This window comes from Theropithecus gelada, chromosome 3 (assembly GCF_003255815.1).
Source record: "Theropithecus gelada isolate Dixy chromosome 3, Tgel_1.0, whole genome shotgun sequence".
Lineage (NCBI taxonomy): Eukaryota > Metazoa > Chordata > Mammalia > Primates > Cercopithecidae > Theropithecus > Theropithecus gelada.
The window spans coordinates 166,831,986-166,851,590 of NC_037670.1; the positions used below are offsets into that span (position 1 = coordinate 166,831,986).

Below are 19,605 nucleotides of genomic sequence, written 5' to 3' on the forward strand. Positions count from 1 at the left end.
AATAACTGAGGGAAATCTTCTTAGGAGACCAAAAGTGAACTACAGCCCCGTTCTCCTCACTCTAAATTATCAAGGAATTAAGCTAGAAAGAAGTTTTTTCTTGTTCCCCTTCTGGATGGTCCTCTGAGTCTTTGGACCAGGAGCTCCCCACAGTGATAGGAAACCCCTCTCCTAGGCCTGAGCAAATGTTTCTATCAAAACAGCATCAGCAGACTCCCTTTCAGCTTCCATCTCCAACTTCTCTCCCTATCTACAGAGACCCACGGAAGCTAGACTTGTCCAGATGTCAAAAGATCTGATGATGCCAAGACACCTGGAGATAGGAAAGAAGGTGGCATTGACAGACCTCCAGGATGCACACCTGAAACACACTTTGTTTTCACTTCAGGCTCATGCTTCACCTTTTTAAAAAGCATTCGGAATTTCCCTGACTTCTTGGAAATCCCAAAAAAAAGCCTGACTCTGGGAGAAGAGCCCAAAAGGGAGAGGAAGGGAGGAGGTGGTCAGATCCCAGGTAAGGAGCGGGGAGGGAGGGGGCTGATGACACAGGAATGACTGTCAGAGACACATCCTGGAGGCCACAAGTCCAGGCTCTCAACTATTCCCAGAAATTCCAAAAAATCCTTTCAAGCAGCAAGTGCAGGGCGTGAAAAGCAGGAGCCATGCTAGAGGAGAGCCTGGGAATGGGGAAATGATTACAGGCTTTGACCTCACTGGCGCAGCCCCTCCCAGCGGCAGTGGAAAGCACAGCCTAGACTTCTCACCACTGCACACCAGAATCCTGCCCCAGGCCTTGCCTGGTCTGCCTGACTCTGCCATGGGCTGCAGGCTCCTCTGCTGTGTGGCCCTCTGCCTCCTCCAAGCAGGTGAGTCCTGGGCCCAGGTGACATCATCCTGTTGGAGTCCCTAAACCTTTTCACCATGACGACAGCAGGCTACCTCCTGGGATTTGCCTGAATTCTGCTTCTTTCCTTTACAGGTTCCTTGGACACAGCTGTTTCCCAGACTCCAAAATATCTGGTCATGCAGACAGGAAAAAACGAGTCCCTTAAATGTGAACAAAATCTGGGCCATAATGCTATGTATTGGTATAAGCAGGACTCTAAGAAATTGCTGAAGATAATGTTTATCTACAATAATAAGGAGCCCATTTTAAATGAAACAGTTCCAAATCGCTTCTCACCTAAGTCTCCAGACAAAGCTCATTTAAATCTTCACATCAAGTCCGTGGAGCTTGGTGACTCTGCTGTATATTTCTGTGCCAGCAGCCAAGACACAGCCCTGCAGAGTCACCACATCCCTGTGCACAAACCTCCCGGATCAGCCAGGAAGCTGTGGGCCAGTGTGTGCACCTGCACCCAAGGCTCCAGTCTCCACTCCCTGACGGCCTCTGATGGAGTCTCAGTCTGTAGCACAGCCGGTTAGTGCACCTGATGTGGCAATTCTCCATTTGATGTACACAAAACTCTCCGAATTCTGTTTATCAGCTAAAGCAGGAGTTCACAACAAAGTCAGCAAAGTATCAGGGCTCAGCTAACAAAACAGGAGCCTGTCCCATGCACTGAAGATCTTAACTGATGGGAGAAGCCATTTCTTATCTTTGTCGGCTGCACATATGGGTACATATTTTAGCTAACGTTATGATTACAAACGCAGTGTTGGTAAAAATGGTTGATGAGCATAAGCATAAAGGAAGGGGAAGGAAAGCATTTCTAAGATCAAGAGACAATTTGGATTATCAGTGAGTACTTTATTTAACAGAGAAATATTTGGAGAGGCATGAAATTCCATGGCAATAGGTAAACTGGAAAGCGTTGAGGAGAAGCCAGTGGAGGCAGCCTTGTGCATTGTAGGCTCCTTCTTTTCAAGAAGGGTGACCAGCAAGCGTCGCTCCCAATTCTGATGAAGGTCATCTTGAACTCTCCTCAAGAGCAGGCAATAGTCAGATGACTGGGGATATTGGGAGACCTGAAAGGACTTTGGACACAAATCTCTAGGCAGTGGTGAGCCACTGGTCCTACTCCAAGTGAAACAACATGATGAAACTGATATTTTGGTACAGGAACACTGAAAGTAGTATGTATCAGAAAGGAGATAGATTTTGGGGTGGTCTGAAGGATTAGGAGACTTCTAAATATCCTCCATGAAAGAAAGGGTTTATGTAAAGCATTGTGGACGATATACACTTGAGGCTCTGGGTTATGTTATCTCTTGGAAAGAGTGTTGGGTTTTATTCTGGGAGGGTTAAATGTAGGACTTGCTAGGGTCTATTTCAACTTCGCCCTCCCTCTTAGGGAGCCCCAGCACGTGGTCATCATTGCTAGCGCATGGCCTTCCCAGGGTCTTATTGGGAATCACAGTGTATTCACCACATCACTCCACTGTAACTGGGTCTGAATGCCCTGGCTCTTCTGAAATCTCTGCCCTTGTCTTCAGCCTTCCAGAACTTGTTCTCTGCTCAGCCTTCGGGTCTGCCACCCTCTGCATACACAATTTCGGATCTGGCTCAGGAGAAAAAAGTGGGGGGCAGGTTTCTTACATATGATTTTTGGGTTCCTTTTTAGTACACTGTGTCCTAAATCCCAACTGTCTTGGAGTCACTTGTGTCCTAGCTTCAATCACATATAGTACTGCTATTTGGTATAGACATGTTTACTTGACTTTATTTCACATTTACCATTCCACTCTTCGCTCTTCCTTCTCACAACTCTGACTGGCCTGAGGTCATTCTCCTCTTCAGATCCGTCCCGAATTCAGATGACTTAAACTCACCTATCACCCACCCTGTGCTTTGAGAAAGGTTTATGTTAGCTACTGACCTCAGGGCAGTCAAGCCTTTCATTGTCATTGTTATTCAAGGTAGGTTGAATTCCATTTAAAAAAAAAATCCTTGAAATTTGGTTCACTTATTAAGAGCCACACAATGCAATCAAACTTTTTTTAATTCAATTTTTTTTCTTTCTTGGTGGAAGGGCCAAGAATTGTTTCCTTGCTGAAGCAGACTCCTATCATAATAACTTTAATAGTAACAACATTAGCCTTTAAATCAGGTTGATGTTAGGTTCTCATCTAAGAATGAAATAAATCCAACCATAGCAGGTCGAAGGTCTCTCATATGTGGAACCTGTTCAGGAGGAGACGATTCAACCACTTTTCTTAAATTCTGATGTACGTGCCTTTACATTCTTTGCTTTAAGGGCCACATAAAAATAATCCAAAACAATTTACACATGAGAATATTAGCAATCTAATACTTTCCTCCTGGCCCAGCACATCTCCAAGTTTAAAAATCTCTAAATTATCAACCCATAGTTTCATCACGGTAATGCCTTTCTACCCCCAACATAGATTTTTATGTAACTGATTTATAACTACAACCCTAATCCTACAATCAAATTGTCATTACAAAATAGTAACAAATATGTACTAAAACAGTAGATGGTTCAAATCACTTAGGGATTACGAATCATTTCATTTTTGTGTTTATTTGTACTTATCTTTTGTGTTTATTTATTATATCAGCTTCAAGCTGATTCCCCTTTCCCGTGCACCCCACACCTTGCATTGTTCCTTTTCAGCATCCTGTGTATGTTAGCCCTAAGCCCAGCCAAGCCCCATGCCCTCCACTTCAGGGACAGAGGGTGGCTCATCCCTGTCGTGTCCCTCACCTCCCTCCCCACTGCCTGGTTGCTGGTTGGCATCACAGTCATATCCTTGAATGATGGGCGCTGGTCCACACTGCATCCATGGTCATGCAGTCATCCTCCCTCCACAGAACCGGGCAAAAAGGGCTGTACCGTGCTTAGACATTGAGGGAAGGGATGTTTTGAATGGCGCTGTCTTGTGTGATCCCACGGGGAGAAGGAGACTCCTTGAATGGGAGTGGTCTGTCCTTGAGAGGAATCCTGAAAGACAGGGGGACAGAGATAGAGGGAGGATCCACATAATGAGGAAGCAGCTGAGAGCAAAGGAGCCCCTGCCAGAGGAATATCCTTGGGGAATAAAAAGCTGGCTCTGCCCTTTCTGCCCAGCCCATTCATCCCAGCCCAGACAATTCAAATCTACCTTCTATCAGGACCCAGAAAGGATGTAAAACCTCCAGGAATAAATATCCCCTGGGTCTGGGGAAACTGTCAGGAGCAGTGACATCACAGGAAAAACCACCAACCAGGGCCAAGGAGACCAGAGCCCAGCCCCTTGCCCAGAGGACCCCAGTCAGAGGCCCCATCTCAGACCCGAGGCTAGCATGGGCTGCAGGCTGCTCTGCTGTGCGGTTCTCTGTCTCCTGGGAGCAGGTGAGTTGGCTTCAAATCAGCTGTCCTCGATCTCCAGGCTTTTTCCTTGTGACTGCAGCAACAACCCTCCTCCTGGGCTCTGCCTGAATTTTGTCCCATTCCCCCCACAGTCCCCACAGACACTGGAGTTACCCAGACACCAAGACACCTGGTCATGGGAATGACAAATAAGAAGTCTTTGAAATGTGAACAACATCTGGGGCACAATGCTATGTACTGGTACAAGCAGAAAGCTAAGAAGCCACCGGAGCTCATGTTTATCTACAACTTTAAAGAACCAGCTGAAAACAACAGTGTGCCCAGTCGCTTCGTACCTGAATGCCCAGACAGCTCTCTCTTCTACCTTCACCTACGCGCCCTGCAGCCAGAAGACTCAGCCCTGTATCTCTGCGCCAGCAGCCAAGACACAGCCTTGCAGAGTCATCGCTTTCCTATGCAGAAACCTTCGGGGCCTGCCAGGAAGCTGTGGGGGCCACGGAGGGCTCGGGTGAGCATTTCCTGCAAGAGCCCCGACAGAAGCTTCAGAACATCACAGCACCTGCTACTTCATCCATGCGGCAACTTTACATCCCGTACTCATATTTAGAGTGTGGGTTTTCTTTAGCGTGTGACTCTGCCCTGTCAACTGATTTGAAAACGATAAACACATTCAGATCTAGTCTTTTTAAAATCCCTTTTTAAATTGTAAAATAAAGCAAGCTATAAGGGGATTGTTTAGTTTAAGATTTTATAAGACCCTCTAAACAACCACCTGTGTCACCGCAGTCATACCCTGCAATGGGCCACACAGTGTCCTGTGAGGAGCCAAGCTCTTCTGACACTTTATGTCTGGTGGTCTCCAAGCCTCTCTTTCTCCGGAACTAAGGGGTCCCTTCTGTCATAAGTTGCTGACACCCAAGGTCAAGCAACACTGGGTTTGGGGGAATCATAGAGGTAACTTCCAGGCAAGGGTCCCAGGGCAGGAGGCAGCTGGAGAGCACAGTAGATAACCCAGGTTTTGGGGAATGGATTTGAGAAATACGTCAAACCAGTTCTGTTATTCTATCTTCCATCTTGTCTATTCTCTAATTTTCTTATGTAAACTCAAATCTACAGCATAAATTCCAGCCCTGATCAAAGCTCCATATCCGCACAGACACCTTCTCTGAATCCTGCAGGAAGCAAACTTGCCTCTGTCCACTCCCATCCATTCAGATCCCGTGGACCATGGTCTGGAAGCTTCCTCACTCGTGTACTCTCCTTCTCTTGACCTGAAGCGTCCTTGGTTTAAGATCACGACTCCTCACTGGATTTCCTCTCCACACTGACACAGGAAGATGATGTTTTCTCCTTCTGGTCTCTTTATTCCCAGCATGTTAAATCATCAGGCTCAGAGTTCAGTGTCTCTGGATTGTAGCTTTACATTGGCCTTTAGGGAGAAGAGTGGGTCCTGGCCGTTCTCTTTGTGTCTTAGCTTGCCTAGGTCTCCTGAATTCTGTGTTTCTTGGGGGCTCCTCAACTGCACTATTTCACACAGGGTCTGCAGGACTGCACCGCAAGGAAACACAGAGGTCAAGCCTGGGGGCATCCGTGCACTCCCAGGATACACAGAGGCCGAGCCTGGGGGAATCCGTGCACCCCCAGAGAACACAGAGGCCGAGCCTGGAGACATCCGTGTCCAGTGTGCCACTAAGGCTCCCACTCCTCCAGTGCAGCATCCTGAGTCTGTGGCTGCAGCCGACACTGTGACCTCACAAGATCTCCCCATTTGCACGGCTAATGACCAGAGCTTCAGCTGGGAGTGGCCTCAGCCCTGCCCAATTCTGCCATGAAGAGACAGCACGCTTCTATGTAGGGTGATCTTTGGTCTCTTTGGAGCACGTGAGTCCTGAGAGTGCTTGGGAAATTCTTATCCTGTTTACCTAAGGCCAGTTCCAAAGTTATGTTTCATTCCATTTCAGGCCCCTGTTTACTCCACAGGATACATGGAACCTGGAGTCAGCTAAACCCCTAGCCACCATGTCACAGATGAGACAGAGCGTGGCTTGGAGGACCCACTTTCTGATCCATAGATGGCTCCTTCTCACTGTATCCTCACATGGTGGGAGGGCCAGCTAGTGCTCTAGTGTCTCTTTGCAAGGGCACTAACCCCTTAGGCCTTCATGACCTCATTCCCTCTTAAAGGCTTTATCTCCTAATCTCATCACATCAGGGCTTAAAATTTCAACATATGAATTTCAAGGGACACAAGCACTCAGATGATAGAAATTATCTTTCTTTTGGTGTTCTTGGTGTCCCGATGGTATCAGTTACTCTAATCTGATTTCTAAAATGAAAGTGTAAATAAGATTGTCTCCATGCAAGGAGGGAGTCAGACAAGGTAAGATTTAAACCATTTCCACCATCCTGTTTTCTCATTGCAGTCTTGGGCTCACCACTCATATTCTTTATACTCCTGTGCGAAATAGCTTCAGTCTTCCCAAAAGATTATCATCGTTATTCGTTAGTTTCTGATATTGATGTTTCTTTCTTGTCTCATCGGGTTCATCTGGAGAAGGAGCCAGGAGACGATGCTAGTTTGCAACTTTAGGAGAAGTCAGATCCATGCTCTCATCTTTCAGTCATTTTTATACTATTATCTTGGCCTGCTCTTATGTGAAATATAATAGTTGTTTATCATGGGATATGAGGCATCTCTGAAGTAATCTATATATTCTGTTTTGTTTCTTTTTCTAGGTAAGGATTGGCCAGCAATCTGGCAATTTTATCTAATTGAACTCAAACATTTCTAAGTATTCATTTTACAGTAGAATAATACACTATTCCTTAATGTGACTGGCAGGGTGCGTGGGGACCTGCAGAGACGATGACATCACAGCAGTCACATCACAGGCTGACATCCGATCAGAGATGCAATGCCCAAAACCAGCACCCCTGGCAGGGTGACTCCTGCCCAGCTCTGTCCCACCCGGCCATGGGCTCCAGGTGCCTCTGATGGGAAGGCCTTTGTCTCCTGGGACCCGGTGAGTCCTTGGCACACGTGGGATGTCTCTGAAGCAAGCCTCATCCAAGGCACCCTCAGGCTCCCTCTGGTGTTCTTGCCCCAGCCTCTGTCCCCTTCCCTCACAGGCCCAGTGGATTCTGCTGTGCAGAACAGAGAGCAGTGGACCTCAGGAGGCCTGCAAGGGGAGGACATAGGAGAGTGACATCATAGGATGCCCCTCCCACCAGGAAAAGCAAGGCTGAGAACTCAGCTCTTCCCCAGGAGGACCAAACCCTAAGCACAGACACAGTGCTGCCTGCCCCTTTGTGCCATGGGCTCCATGCTGCTCTGCTGGGCCCTGCTTTGTCTCCTGGGAGCAGGTGAGTCCCTGCAGACAGGACAGCACCCCATTCTGAGCCTGCCCCACCCCTGTGTGTTCCACTTTACCTTGGGGAGGTGCCACCACACTGTCTCCTGTGCTCATCCTCCATCTGCTTTTCCCACAGGCCCAGTAGAGGCTGGAGTCACCCAAACTCCAAGATCTCTGATCAAAACAAGAGGACAGCAAGTGACACTGAGCTGCTCCCCTGTCTCTGGGCATAACAGTGTGTCCTGGTACCAACAAGCTCCAGGTCAGGGCCTCCAGTAATTGTTAAAATATCATAATGGGTTACAGAGAGTAAAAGGAAACTTCTCTGATTGTTTCTCAGGGCACCAGTTCCCTGACTATCACTCTGAGCTGAACATGATCACCTTGGAGCTGGCAGACTTGGCCCTGTATCTCTGTCCCAGAAGTTTGGGACAGCCCTGCAGAGCCAACCGCATCCTGTGCACAAACCTGCCTGCCCCAGTGTGGAGCAACCTCAGCCCTGATATATGTGAGAACTTGGGGACTGCAGGGAGAAAGAAAAAATAATTTCATGATGCTGGATCCAGCAACCTCGGGCTTTTCTGCCATTCGGGGCTGAAGGAAATAAGGCCAGGCAGCTCTGCTCAGAAGATGCTGCTGCTCCAGTAGGTTCACTGCAGAATCGCCTTCTCTGCTTGATACTGTAAGCTACAGGGGTAGAGGACATGTTCATCATGTAACAGCTGGCGCTCTCTTTTTAAGGGCAGGGAATTTCATTCTGGAGTCAAGATTGTTGATAGTAGCATCGTGTTGAAGGTAAAATCACAGGGGTTTGCTTTGTATAATTTAGGGTGAAGAAATTGAGATTTGGGAAAGTGGAGGAGAGAGAATATGATTAAAGATTTTGAAAATAGAGATAAGGCAGAAGGTGATAAGAAGTGGTGTTCTGTGCACCATGAGCTCTCTTCTCACCCTTCCCCAAATTTTCAGTATCTAGAGAACATAAAAGAAGAACTCACAGCAATTGACGTCACTGGTGGCTGGTCCCAGTTGGGGATATCACCAAAGAGCCGCTTGCCTGGCGTGAGAGTCCGGGAGTTGGTTCTGATGTCTTCCCTATGGTCTTCTGGCCTGAATCTGAACTCTTCAGGACACACTCAAGTACCTTCCAAAGCACAGATGAGGTCATTTTACCCTTGATGGTAAACAGGTAAAGGCTCCAGTTTTCCTCAAATAAATTCTACTTCCCTGGAATGCCTTTCTAACGCTCATCACCTAGATCCAATTACCTTCTGTGACCAAACAGCTCTTTCAACATTTCCTAAAACTCAGCAGCCTTTATATGCTCTGCGTTTGTCCTCGCTATTTCCATGGCCTGGACGAACCTTTGTTCTCCTAAGACATTACCAGGTACTGATCATCTGTGAAGAACAGGCTCACACCTGCCTCCCCCTTCACGTCCTACTGTGACATTCCCTGGGACTGTACTGTATCACTCTCTTTCCTTTATTTTCATGGGAAAAGCCAAGTATATAATTGATCTTATTTGATGTTTGTAAAGTGAGTAAGTTAATCCTACTTATACTGAGTCCTGGAGTATGATTAATCACTGCCTTCCCTTCACAAAGGATTCTTCTTACCTGAAGTATCATGGAGAGTGATTATGAATAGCCTCAGGATTTCATGCAACCTCTGCAATATTCTGAGCAATTGTGTCGTTCTAGTTTGGATTGATGAGCAGTGCTGTGAAGTACCGTAACTGTGTCTAATGCTGCAATTTGCAAATGTTCTTTTGGAGCAAAGAAAATCACGTTATAGTTATATTTATCCAGTCTCATGATCCTGCAAAAAATATTCCTTGTCATAACCACATTTCCTCAACCACATCTTTAGAGATTTGATGAGGCTGTAACATCATCAAAGATGCTCTTCAGAAATCAGCCTAAAACACCGAAAGGAAAGTCAGCTGAGCTCAGTCAGGGAATGTCATCATCTTTGGCAAGTAAAAGATATTGTATGTGGCTGGGCTCGGTGGCTCACACCTGTAATCCCAGCACTTTGGGAGGCTGAGGCAGGTGGATCATGAGGTCAGGAGTTCAAGACAAGTCTGGCCAACATAGTGAAACCCTGTCTCTACTAAAAATACAAACAATTAGCTGGTGTGATGATGCGTGCCTGTAATCCCAGCTATTTGGGAGGCTGAGGCAGGAGAATCTCATGAACCCGGGAGGCAGAGGTTGCCGTGAGCCGAGATCTTGCCATTGCACTCCAGCCTGGGCGACAGCGTGAGACTCCATCTCAAGAAAAAAAAAAAAAAGATATAGTGTGTGTGAATGTGTGTGTGCATGTGCATGTGTGTGTGTGTACATGTACGTGTGTGCGTGTGAGTTCTTGTGGAGACTCACTCACATGGACATAATTTCTCTGGGTCGCATTACTGAGAGGTACTGGGTCAGTGGTGGAGCTCATAGACACTTCTGCGTAGTGACAGGAAATGTCACAGCCAATTGAATCTGCCGAAGTTACAGCTGAAAGCGTTGTTTATTGCAAGATTTTGTAAGTTCAGAAATACATTTATAAAAATCTAAGAATTTTCCTTCTAAAATACACTATGTAAAATTTGCTAATAATTCATTTAAATACAAAATATGAAAACATGGGTCTGATTAATCAAAAGGAACAACTGAATACAGTTTCCAAGCTAGGTCTATTTGATATCTTCACACTGTTTAAATCTGTGACCTCTATTTTTCAGGCTCCTCTCATCCTTCCTAGCATACTAATTGCAGTGCTGTAACATTGTTTATTTTGCAATCAAAATGTTGGTTAATGCATACTTTTGCCTCCACTAGCTAAAGGTGGACTTTAAGGTCAACTCTAGATTGACGCTTCTGGGGAAGTATAGAGAGGGGTGTGTGAGAGGGTAGGGATTGCAGGAGTGAGAACAGGGCATCTGTTCCTTCTTTGGACCATCTTGAGCTCATTAGGCCAAATGTGAATCCATGAGGCTGCGGATTTTTGGCCACTTGGTGGCGCTGTGGCTCCACAGTGCTGTAAGAAACCCTGGGTAGGGCTGGAGGGTGGCCAGGAGAAGGCTGAAGGGGATGATGGGCTGCCTGATGGCATCAGGCACCCTTTGGGATTCCCTAAGTAGGGCCTGGACATGTGGAGTTAAGCACAGACCCCTCACTGCCAAGGAAGGGCAGGGGTGCTAGAGTCTTCAGTTTGCACCAAGGAGGGAGTGTCTCTGCCTCTGCATGGGGAGTGGAGGATGAAGGGGCTGGGATGGCAAGGACTGGGAATGAGTGTCAGGCCTGGGACAGGGAGGACAGAGGAAATGCAGGTGTGATGTAGGCATGTGGGGACTGTGTTCCACCAGCCCCACCTTTAGTTTCAGGGCTGTGTAGGACAGGAAGATCTCCTGGAGTAGCAAAGCCTGGGCCCTGCCAATGGTAGCAGCATGTAGGGGTGGCCTGCAGAGAGAGTAACTGGGAAAGGCCAGTTCCCCCAAGGAACTTTCCTGCCCCATTCAGGAAGTAACTGTGAGGCACGTGCTTCCAGCCAGAGGGACTCGGGCCCTGCCAAGCTTACAGGCGTTTCTTTCCCAGACATTCCCTGCTGCTTCTATATGTGATCTGCTTTAAAGCTCACTGAAATCACAAATCTTTATTATTTTGCCTGTTTTTGTATCTGAGGGAAGGCAGCTGCCCCTGGTCTCATATTTAATAACTGGCTGTCGTGTGTTCTCCAACACCTCTCCACCCTCCCCTACTCTGTACATCTGTCCCCTCACCTGGCTTCCTTCTTTCGGGTCCCGTTAGCAGGAGGGGAAGGTCATGCCTCCTATGTGACCATTATAACCTCTTCTTTGACAAGTCCAAGAAACATATGACTTCCAGGCTAAGCATATCCATTCATCCTTCATGGCAGCAAAAAGAAAGATAAAATTTTCTACATTGTAGACTTTCTATAACTAATGCAATCTACCTTGAGGAAAAGTAACATGAATAATTGTTATTCATTAGTTAGTTTATTTTATATCTTTTCTTCAATGAAGTTTTTGAGGCCCTTTCTTTGTATATTTTATGGCATAAGATAAAACATGACAAAAATTGTTTAATAAAAAATATTTCATTTTAGAGTATTAAGGCTTAAATTTATTTTGTTTTATTTTAGTTTTACTTATTCAAAGTACTTTACTTGGTTTCTGAATTATACAAATTTCCCTTTCTTTCTCTTTCTCTCTTTAGCTACCTCCCCCATTTTTTGCCAGCATTTTAATTTAATGTAGTAGGAACATGGAACATGAGATCCTTATCTTAAATAGATTTTTAAGTGTATAACACAGTATTGTAATCTACAAGTGCAAGGTTGTACAGAAGCTCTCTAGATCTTACTCATCTTGCTGACTGAATTTTTACACCTGCTGACAGCAACTCCCCATTTTCTCCACTCCTGGCCCTTGGATATCACCACTTTTATCTTTGCTTTCATGAGTTTGGCTGTTAGGTAGCCTACTATAAGCAGAATCATGCAGTATTTGTCTTTCCATGCCAGGCTTATTCACTTAGCACAGTGTCCTGCAGCTTTATCCATGCTATCACGAATGGCTGGATTTTCTTCTTTTTAATGCTTAATAATATTCCATTGTATGAATATACCATATTTATGGTCTTTCACTGTTTCTACGAAACCGTCTGTCACATGAGTGGCATAGTCATCTGCAGAACCGAAAGCATGGATTACATTAATGCACATTCACACTTCAATTCTACTCCATGGGCAAGACTTAGAAAAAATGATGATTCCACCATTTACTGTTATTTTACTATACACAAAATAGAACTCCTTCTTTTGGGAAGTTTCAGTTATTTAGAAATTCAATTGTCAGAAGGAAACCCTAAGACACAAATGCTTTTCTCATGGTACAGGTGAGACAATTGGCCCATTGGTTAAATAACTTGACCAAATTAAATAGCTATTAGGATGTAGTACTGATACTCCATCCCTGCCCAGTCTAAGTTCTGTGTTTATAGCTCTATGCTATAAAATATTTCATAAAGCTGCCAACCTACAATAAATTGGAATGTTTTCCCCTACACCCCTTTTAGACCTGCTGACTCTAATAGCATCGTAGTCGGAGATCAGTTTACCCTGGAGACAGTGGTGTAGGGAAAGAGGTCTGAAGAGGCACCATGACTCCCAGCCGTGACTTCCACTCTAACACCAGCTCATCAAGATCTGAGGCCAGTTCTTAATGGGTTAAGTTTAGCTTTAACATTTTTTTTTAAATCTACAAAATGAGACTAACACTCTCCATCAGCAGAGATCTATATAACCTTTAATGGCATAAAGTATCTAGCATATAGTAGAAGCCTAGATATCTTGGTTTCCTTTGCTGGTCTCAGACAACCTCGTCCACTATGCCAATGTGCAAAGACAGATATGGACACATTCTGCAAAGAAATCTTAGGTTGAGTACTCAGAAGTCACAGAAATGGAAATATATATGCCTGATAATTCATTTGATAAAATTAACTAGAGGATGTAGCATACATATCTCCTCAGACATTCAAAAATCAACATTTTTGATATATAAATGATATGAAGTAAACACGACACCTTTTAAATGAACAGATCAGTGATTTTTGAGCAACATATATCGACATATGCAACCCCACCTCTATGAAGATGTATCTGCCTCACCCCGAAAGTCTCTCACTCCCCTCTGCAATGCCTCTCTCTGTCCCAACGACCAATGATGTGACCTCTATCACTGGAGAGTCATTTTGTTCGCAAATATTTTTAATGCAAATGTCAAACCTCATCTGATTAATCCCCTTGAATACACAGCTAAGTAATCAAGGCAGGGAGGAGTTCCTGGGAGGTTTTCAGGTTTTAGAAGGGGTTGAAGCCATGTGAGCTACCTGACCCATGGTAGGGACAATTCTATCTGGAGATGGATGTTGTGCCGAAATAACCTCAAAAGGTCTTTTCAGCTGGTAGAAGCTGATTCTATAAAATTTATTCATTTTCATTCATTTATTTTCTCATCAACTCTTTCAATCAAACAAATTTATGTCATGTTTTGACAAAAGTTAATCATTTTTAAGGAAATTATTTTGAGTTCCCATCAGACACACATGCAGCTGAGCTTCGTGTTCACATAGTGAGCATGCTGGGGTCAAGCAAACCAACATCACAGCGACTTCATTGACAGATGATGTCTTATTGGGAGAAGGGTTCTCTTTGACTTGACCCCAAGTGTCCAACTCGTAAAACCTGAGCCTTGAGCTAAAATCGATCTTCCTGTTCTGGCCCTGCCCTGGGCACCAGGCCACTGTGCTGTGTGTTTCTCTGTCTCCTGAACCAGAGTCCTGGACACAGATATGGAACCTATTCATGGGCTTGTTTGATTCCAGCTGTGACTTTCAGTACTAGGTGGTCCTTTGCTGTGACTTTAATTTCTGTTTTCTTTATTCTTAAGTTCCATAGATGCTGAGTGACCCAGACCCTGGTTGTGCTCTTGTGCTGAAAGGAAACAAGCACATGGGGAGGTAAGCAGAATATGAAACAAAATAATGTATTTACAACCAGTGGCAAAACTTACTGGCAGGTCTTTGTCCAAACACTGTTGAGAATTTGAAGATCATGACAGCAGAGTTTAAAACTAAGTGCAGGGTCCTTCCAAATGTGGGGCTGTGTACACCAAAGGTACAGTTTTGGAGCTCCTTTTTTAAAACAAAAACAAAAACCAAAAACACTCCATGTTCATGGCTGCAGGCCATGAGAGAATATTTTTCTTTTTACATTTTAATTTAATTTTTATTTTTCCATATGTTATTGGGGTACAGGTGGCATTTGGTTACATGAGTAAGTTCTTGAGTGATGATTTGCAAGATTTTGGTGTACCCACCACCCGAGCAGCATACACTACACCATATTGTGTCTTTTATCCCTCACCCCCTCCCGCTCTTTCCCCCGAAGTCCCCAAAGTCCATTGTGTCATTCTTATGCCTTTGTGTCCTCATAGTTTTGCTCCCAGATATCAGTGAGAACACACGATGTTTGGTTTTACATTTCTGAGTTACTTCACTGATAGTCTCCCATCTCATCCAGGTAGGTCACTCCAAATGCTGTTAATTCATTCCTTTTTATGGCTGCAGAGAATTTAATTTTATATATATATATATATCTTTTTTATATTATATATATTTTATATTATATATATCACAGTTTCTTTATCCACTCGTTGATTGATGGGCATTTGGGCTGGTTCCTTTTTATTTATTACTAAATTAATGACAGGTACATTCTTCCTTACCTTAAAGTCTTGCCCTGTCCCCCCAAGTACCTTATACATCAGGACACCTTTGTGCCCATAGATCATGGGCAGTGCTGGGCAGCCACCATCGTCCACACAGAGAGGGCAGTCAGCAGTGTGAGGTGGCTCTATCTGCTGTGGTCTAACCCCAGGCACAGAAACAAGAGCCCTGGGTTGAGCTGAGGCTGCTCAGCTGGGTTTGTCAGGAGTCCCATCTGTCAGTGAATTGACAAGAAACAGAACAAAATGACTCCTCCAATGTTGATGAGCCTGCCCCTAGGATTTGGAAACTCGCTAACAGAGAAAAACCATATAGACAAAGGATTTTAAACAGGATTAAGGTCAATTAAGCAAATTAGAAAAGGATACTTGAAGGAGTATTTGGGACACAGGAGTCAAAAACACCAGGAAGACATGAGGAAGTGTTCTAAGATTCTAGACTATAGCAATACTTAGATAACCAATATCAGTGTATTAATGAGTTATTATTATGATTGTTATGATTTTGAGATGGAGTCTCACTCTGTCATCCAGGCTGGAGTGCAGTGGCACGATCTCAGCTCACTGCAACCACTGCCTCCCTGGTTCAAGTGATTCTGGTGTCTCAGACTCCTGAGTAGCTGTGAGTACAGGTGACGTCAGGATGCCTGGACAATTTCTGTATTTTAGTATGGATGGGATTTCGCCCTGTTGGTCTCCAACTCCTGACCTCAAGTGATCTGCTCTCTTCAGCCTCCCAAAGGGCTAGGATCACAGGCGTGGGCCACTGTGCAAAGCCAAGTAATTATACCATCATGGGAATATAAAATATACTTTGAGTTACAAACTAATTACCAAAAGATCTAAAAAAAAAAATGGTACACTTGCACCAATTCAGACAAAGGCATTCTTCCCATCCAAACTCTTCACTGGTGAATTTATCTTGAAGTTGACCATCTGGGGAAGGGGCGTGGCCACTCCTGACAGGAAGGCTCTGGGGCCCAGGCAGGGAGTATGAAGTCTCAGAATGATGCCCTTGAAAGACCTGTTCCCCTTTCATCAATGCACAGACCCAGAAGACCCCTCCATCCTGCAGCCCGTGCCATGAGCATCAGGCTCCTGTGCTGTGCGGCCTTTTCTCTCCTGTGGCCAGGTGAGTCCTGGGCAGGGCCCCTTGCATAGATTTCAAGGCCCAGCGCCTTCCCACTGGGGCTGCAGCATCAGTTTTGTTCTTCTCTACAGGTCCAGTGAATGCTGGTGTCACTCAGACCCCAAAATTCCAAGTCCTGAAGACAGGACAGAACATGACACTGAAGTGTGCCCAGGATATGAACCATGACCGCATGTACTGGTATCGACAAGACCCAGGCATGGGACTGAGGCTGATTCATTACTCAGCTGGTGAAGGTAGCACTGAGAAAGGAGAAGTCTCCAATGGCTACAATGCCTCCAGATTAAACAAAAAGGATTTCCTGCTCAGGTTGGAGTCGGCTGCTCCCTCCCAGACATCTATGTACTTCTGTGCCAGCAGTGAAGCCACAGTGCTGCACGGCCGTCTCCTCTCTGCACATAAAGGCAGGGGAGGCTCTGCCCTCTTCCTCACCCCAGACTCAGCAATGCCCTTGGTCCTAGCACCAGAAACTTTGGAGCCTCAGTGGGCCTGGGCAATGCCAGTCTTGGTCTGTGCCAGGTGCCTCTGCAGTCGGTCTTGGCCCAGCCTGGACTGGACTGGTCCCAGCGCCTCAGATGTCTTCTTTGTCCCCCTCTGGTCTTTCCTCTGAGCTGTCCTTTCGGGCTGGGGCCAGAGGTTTCCCAGCTCTGACTTTCCTAGTCATTCACCTGAGTCTGAGGCCTCGTAGGTGAAACAGGATTTATATTTCAGATCCATCTAGACTCCCATCTCTACCTCGGTACCAGATGCTTTCCTCTCTATGATTTTCCTCATATTGAACCCTAAAGTCGTCTTAGTCACAGCCTGCATTTCCTATATTCACAGTCGCCCTCCAATACCTTGCTGGGTTTCTCCTCCCCAACCTCCCTGCCCTTCTCTACTCTTGCCATGTTGAGAGACTCCAAAGTCCACTTCCTGTGCCCTGGGCTGGAGACTTCCTTTCTGTAGTGGTCAACACCTACCTGTGCTTCAGATCTCAGCATGATCAGCCCTAGTGATAATCACCACTATGCTTCCCTCGGCTCCCAGCTGAGGTCAGTTTCCCTTTAATAATCTCTCATGCTATCATGTGTCTGTTAGTCAGTAGAATTTAGCACAATCGGAATCTTCCAGATACTTTAAACCCCATGAAGGCCAAGGCTATGTCTGCTTTATATCCCAACGGCAGTGCCTGGCACAGGGGGAGACCCATTTCAAAGAGAATGGATGAGTCAATGACGCAGTGAATGATGGGTGGATGGATGAACCAATAACAGGAGCGTCCTAGATCCATTTTACCCTGGCAGAGATCTGGTATTAACTACAAGAAATCTTACCCCTTTGATTGCTGGGCTAGTGTAGGTCCCTGAAATTAATGGGGAGTCGCTATCATGGGTAAGATTCCTCCTGTGTCTGCAGCACCAGACCTCCTCCAGGTCTCTATGCTCTCCTTCGGACTCTTTCCCCACAACAACTCTAGACAGATCGGAGATCCATTTCCAGAAACCCATGTACACAGGTTTGTGATTTTGGAACCACTTCTGGTACCAAAAACTCCATTAGGTTTACATCAATAAAACAGAGCCACTAAGAGTACTATGGAGAGGAGGATGTATGACAGGAGTTAGACCTTATATAAATGTAGGGGGAGCTGAGGAAGAGAAGGTCTGGAGGGGAGATCTAGCCAGCAGATTTAATTCATGATTAATGTGACCTCTTATTCTACTCAAAGGAGAGCATATGATTTCAAATAAAAAAATATTCATTTTCCTTTGTAAAAGTTGGACCTAAATAGTGAGCTACTTTTGTCCCGTAATTGTCTTAAGTTGGCTAATGGTGGAACAAATCCTTGATGCTAGGACTTTGGTTTCCTTGGAAGAACAGGAAAAACAAAAACAAACAACCACAACAACAACAACAAAAACAAAACCTCATGCATATACAGCCTTACAGGCTCTGTTTTTTGGAGGAAGCATAATAAAAAAGAAACAGAAAATCAGAATTCTCTTCTGGAACCTACATTGGGGCTGTCCTCAGAGCAGGCTGTGATGTGAGGAATCTAATCTACGGGGGTATTTCGCAGCTCAGAGTGCAGCAGACAGTTCCTGACCCCATGCATTTGGGGGTGAGACCGGAGACAGTTGAAAAGCTATGGAGTCTTGACGTTCTGCACTCTCAACCCTGGCCTCTCCCTGAATTTCACAGATTAACATCAGACCAATTCACTCCCACTATTAAAAATATTAAAACAAAAACCGAGGAGGAACAGTGAGCAGAAGCAATAAACTATTAAAATGAACATCTTGAAGATTTAAAATTCTGCCATCATAAGATGTGAATGTTTGAAGAGCTACATTTAAATGAATACAAGAAGAAACTGAAATGAGGACACAAAAAAAGAGGCTGCCCCAAACCATCAAAAAACATTAAAGAAATAATCAAATAGAATGTCTAGAAATCATTATGATTACTCCAGAAAACCAAATGGAAGCTAAACAGCAGATTCAATGCTTCTAAAGAGATTAGTAGCAGTATCAAAGATGGATCTCAAGAAATCACCTAGAATGAAGCACAGAAAATTAAATGTAAAATATAAAAAAGTGAAGGAACAAGGAAAAAATGAAGTTTCTAGAATATCAGAAAGTATATAATGTTTTATTGAAATTTTAATTTTTTTCTTATATATAATTGAAGTTTCAGAAAGAGAAAATAGGGCAAATGGCCTGAGATGACTGTGTATATGATGTTAGCTGAGACTGTTCCTGAGATGTTTGAGACCGAAATCCTTGTTCAAGAATTCAGATGAATTGCAAGACGAATAGGTAGGTCCCAGTGAAATTGCAGACCACAAATGACAAAGAGAAGATTTTAACAGCAGTCAAAAGGGAGAGATAAATATCTTTCAGTGGAATAGAATGAGAGAAATAGTTAAAGTCAAGAAAGAGAATTAAAACTAACCGTTAAATCAGAATTGTAGTCCTCAGTTATTGAAGATTCAGATTGATTTTAAAAAAATCTATAGGACAGGAAAAGAAAATATGGAACACTAAAAAAATTCTGTGAGTTTGCCCCCAAGGTATCTTTTCGGAATTATCGTTAACGAGGGTGGGAAATGATCCCAGAAGAAAGGCATGAGGGCAGTTTGTGAGGAAACCCATGTGATGGGACAGTCCCGTTGGGCACGTGTGACTGGGGGAATGGAGGAGGCTGCTGCATGAATGGGGATGGCAGAGGGGACCCCGACTTGCAGGAAAGACAATGAGCTCACCCTTTGGTGCCTGGTGTTGGGGTTGCTGTTGGCACATCCTACAGAACGTGCCCAGCAGACAGAGGAGGGGCTGTGGGATGAGAAGGTGAACTCGGAGACGCAACATGAAGCCTCTCGGTACAGACAGTACAGGAGCCCAAAGCGATGTCCCATGCAAATAACGTTGTTTACAAGGAGCGTATAAATATTTAAAGTAATCATCCAAGTGTGTTCTAATATAAATCCTGTGTTCCTGAGGTCATGCAGATTGGGAGAGGAAGTGATGTCACGGTGGGAAC

General features: G+C 44.9%; 3 gene segments (V, D, J or C); all 3 read left to right on the forward strand.

The window, feature by feature from the left end:
* The first annotated feature begins 730 nt into the window (after positions 1-730).
* LOC112621702 lies at positions 731-1,425 on the forward strand. The segment is given in 2 exon segments: positions 731-866; positions 980-1,425. Coding segments are annotated over 2 exon segments (495 nt in total).
* A 2,716-nt stretch (positions 1,426-4,141) lies between these two features.
* LOC112620220 lies at positions 4,142-4,992 on the forward strand. The segment is given in 2 exon segments: positions 4,142-4,295; positions 4,406-4,992. Coding segments are annotated over 2 exon segments (525 nt in total).
* Positions 4,993-15,924: 10,932 nt separating this feature from the next.
* Positions 15,925-16,690, forward strand: LOC112621703. The segment is given in 2 exon segments: positions 15,925-16,062; positions 16,152-16,690. Coding segments are annotated over 2 exon segments (630 nt in total).
* Positions 16,691-19,605: the final 2,915 nt, after the last annotated feature.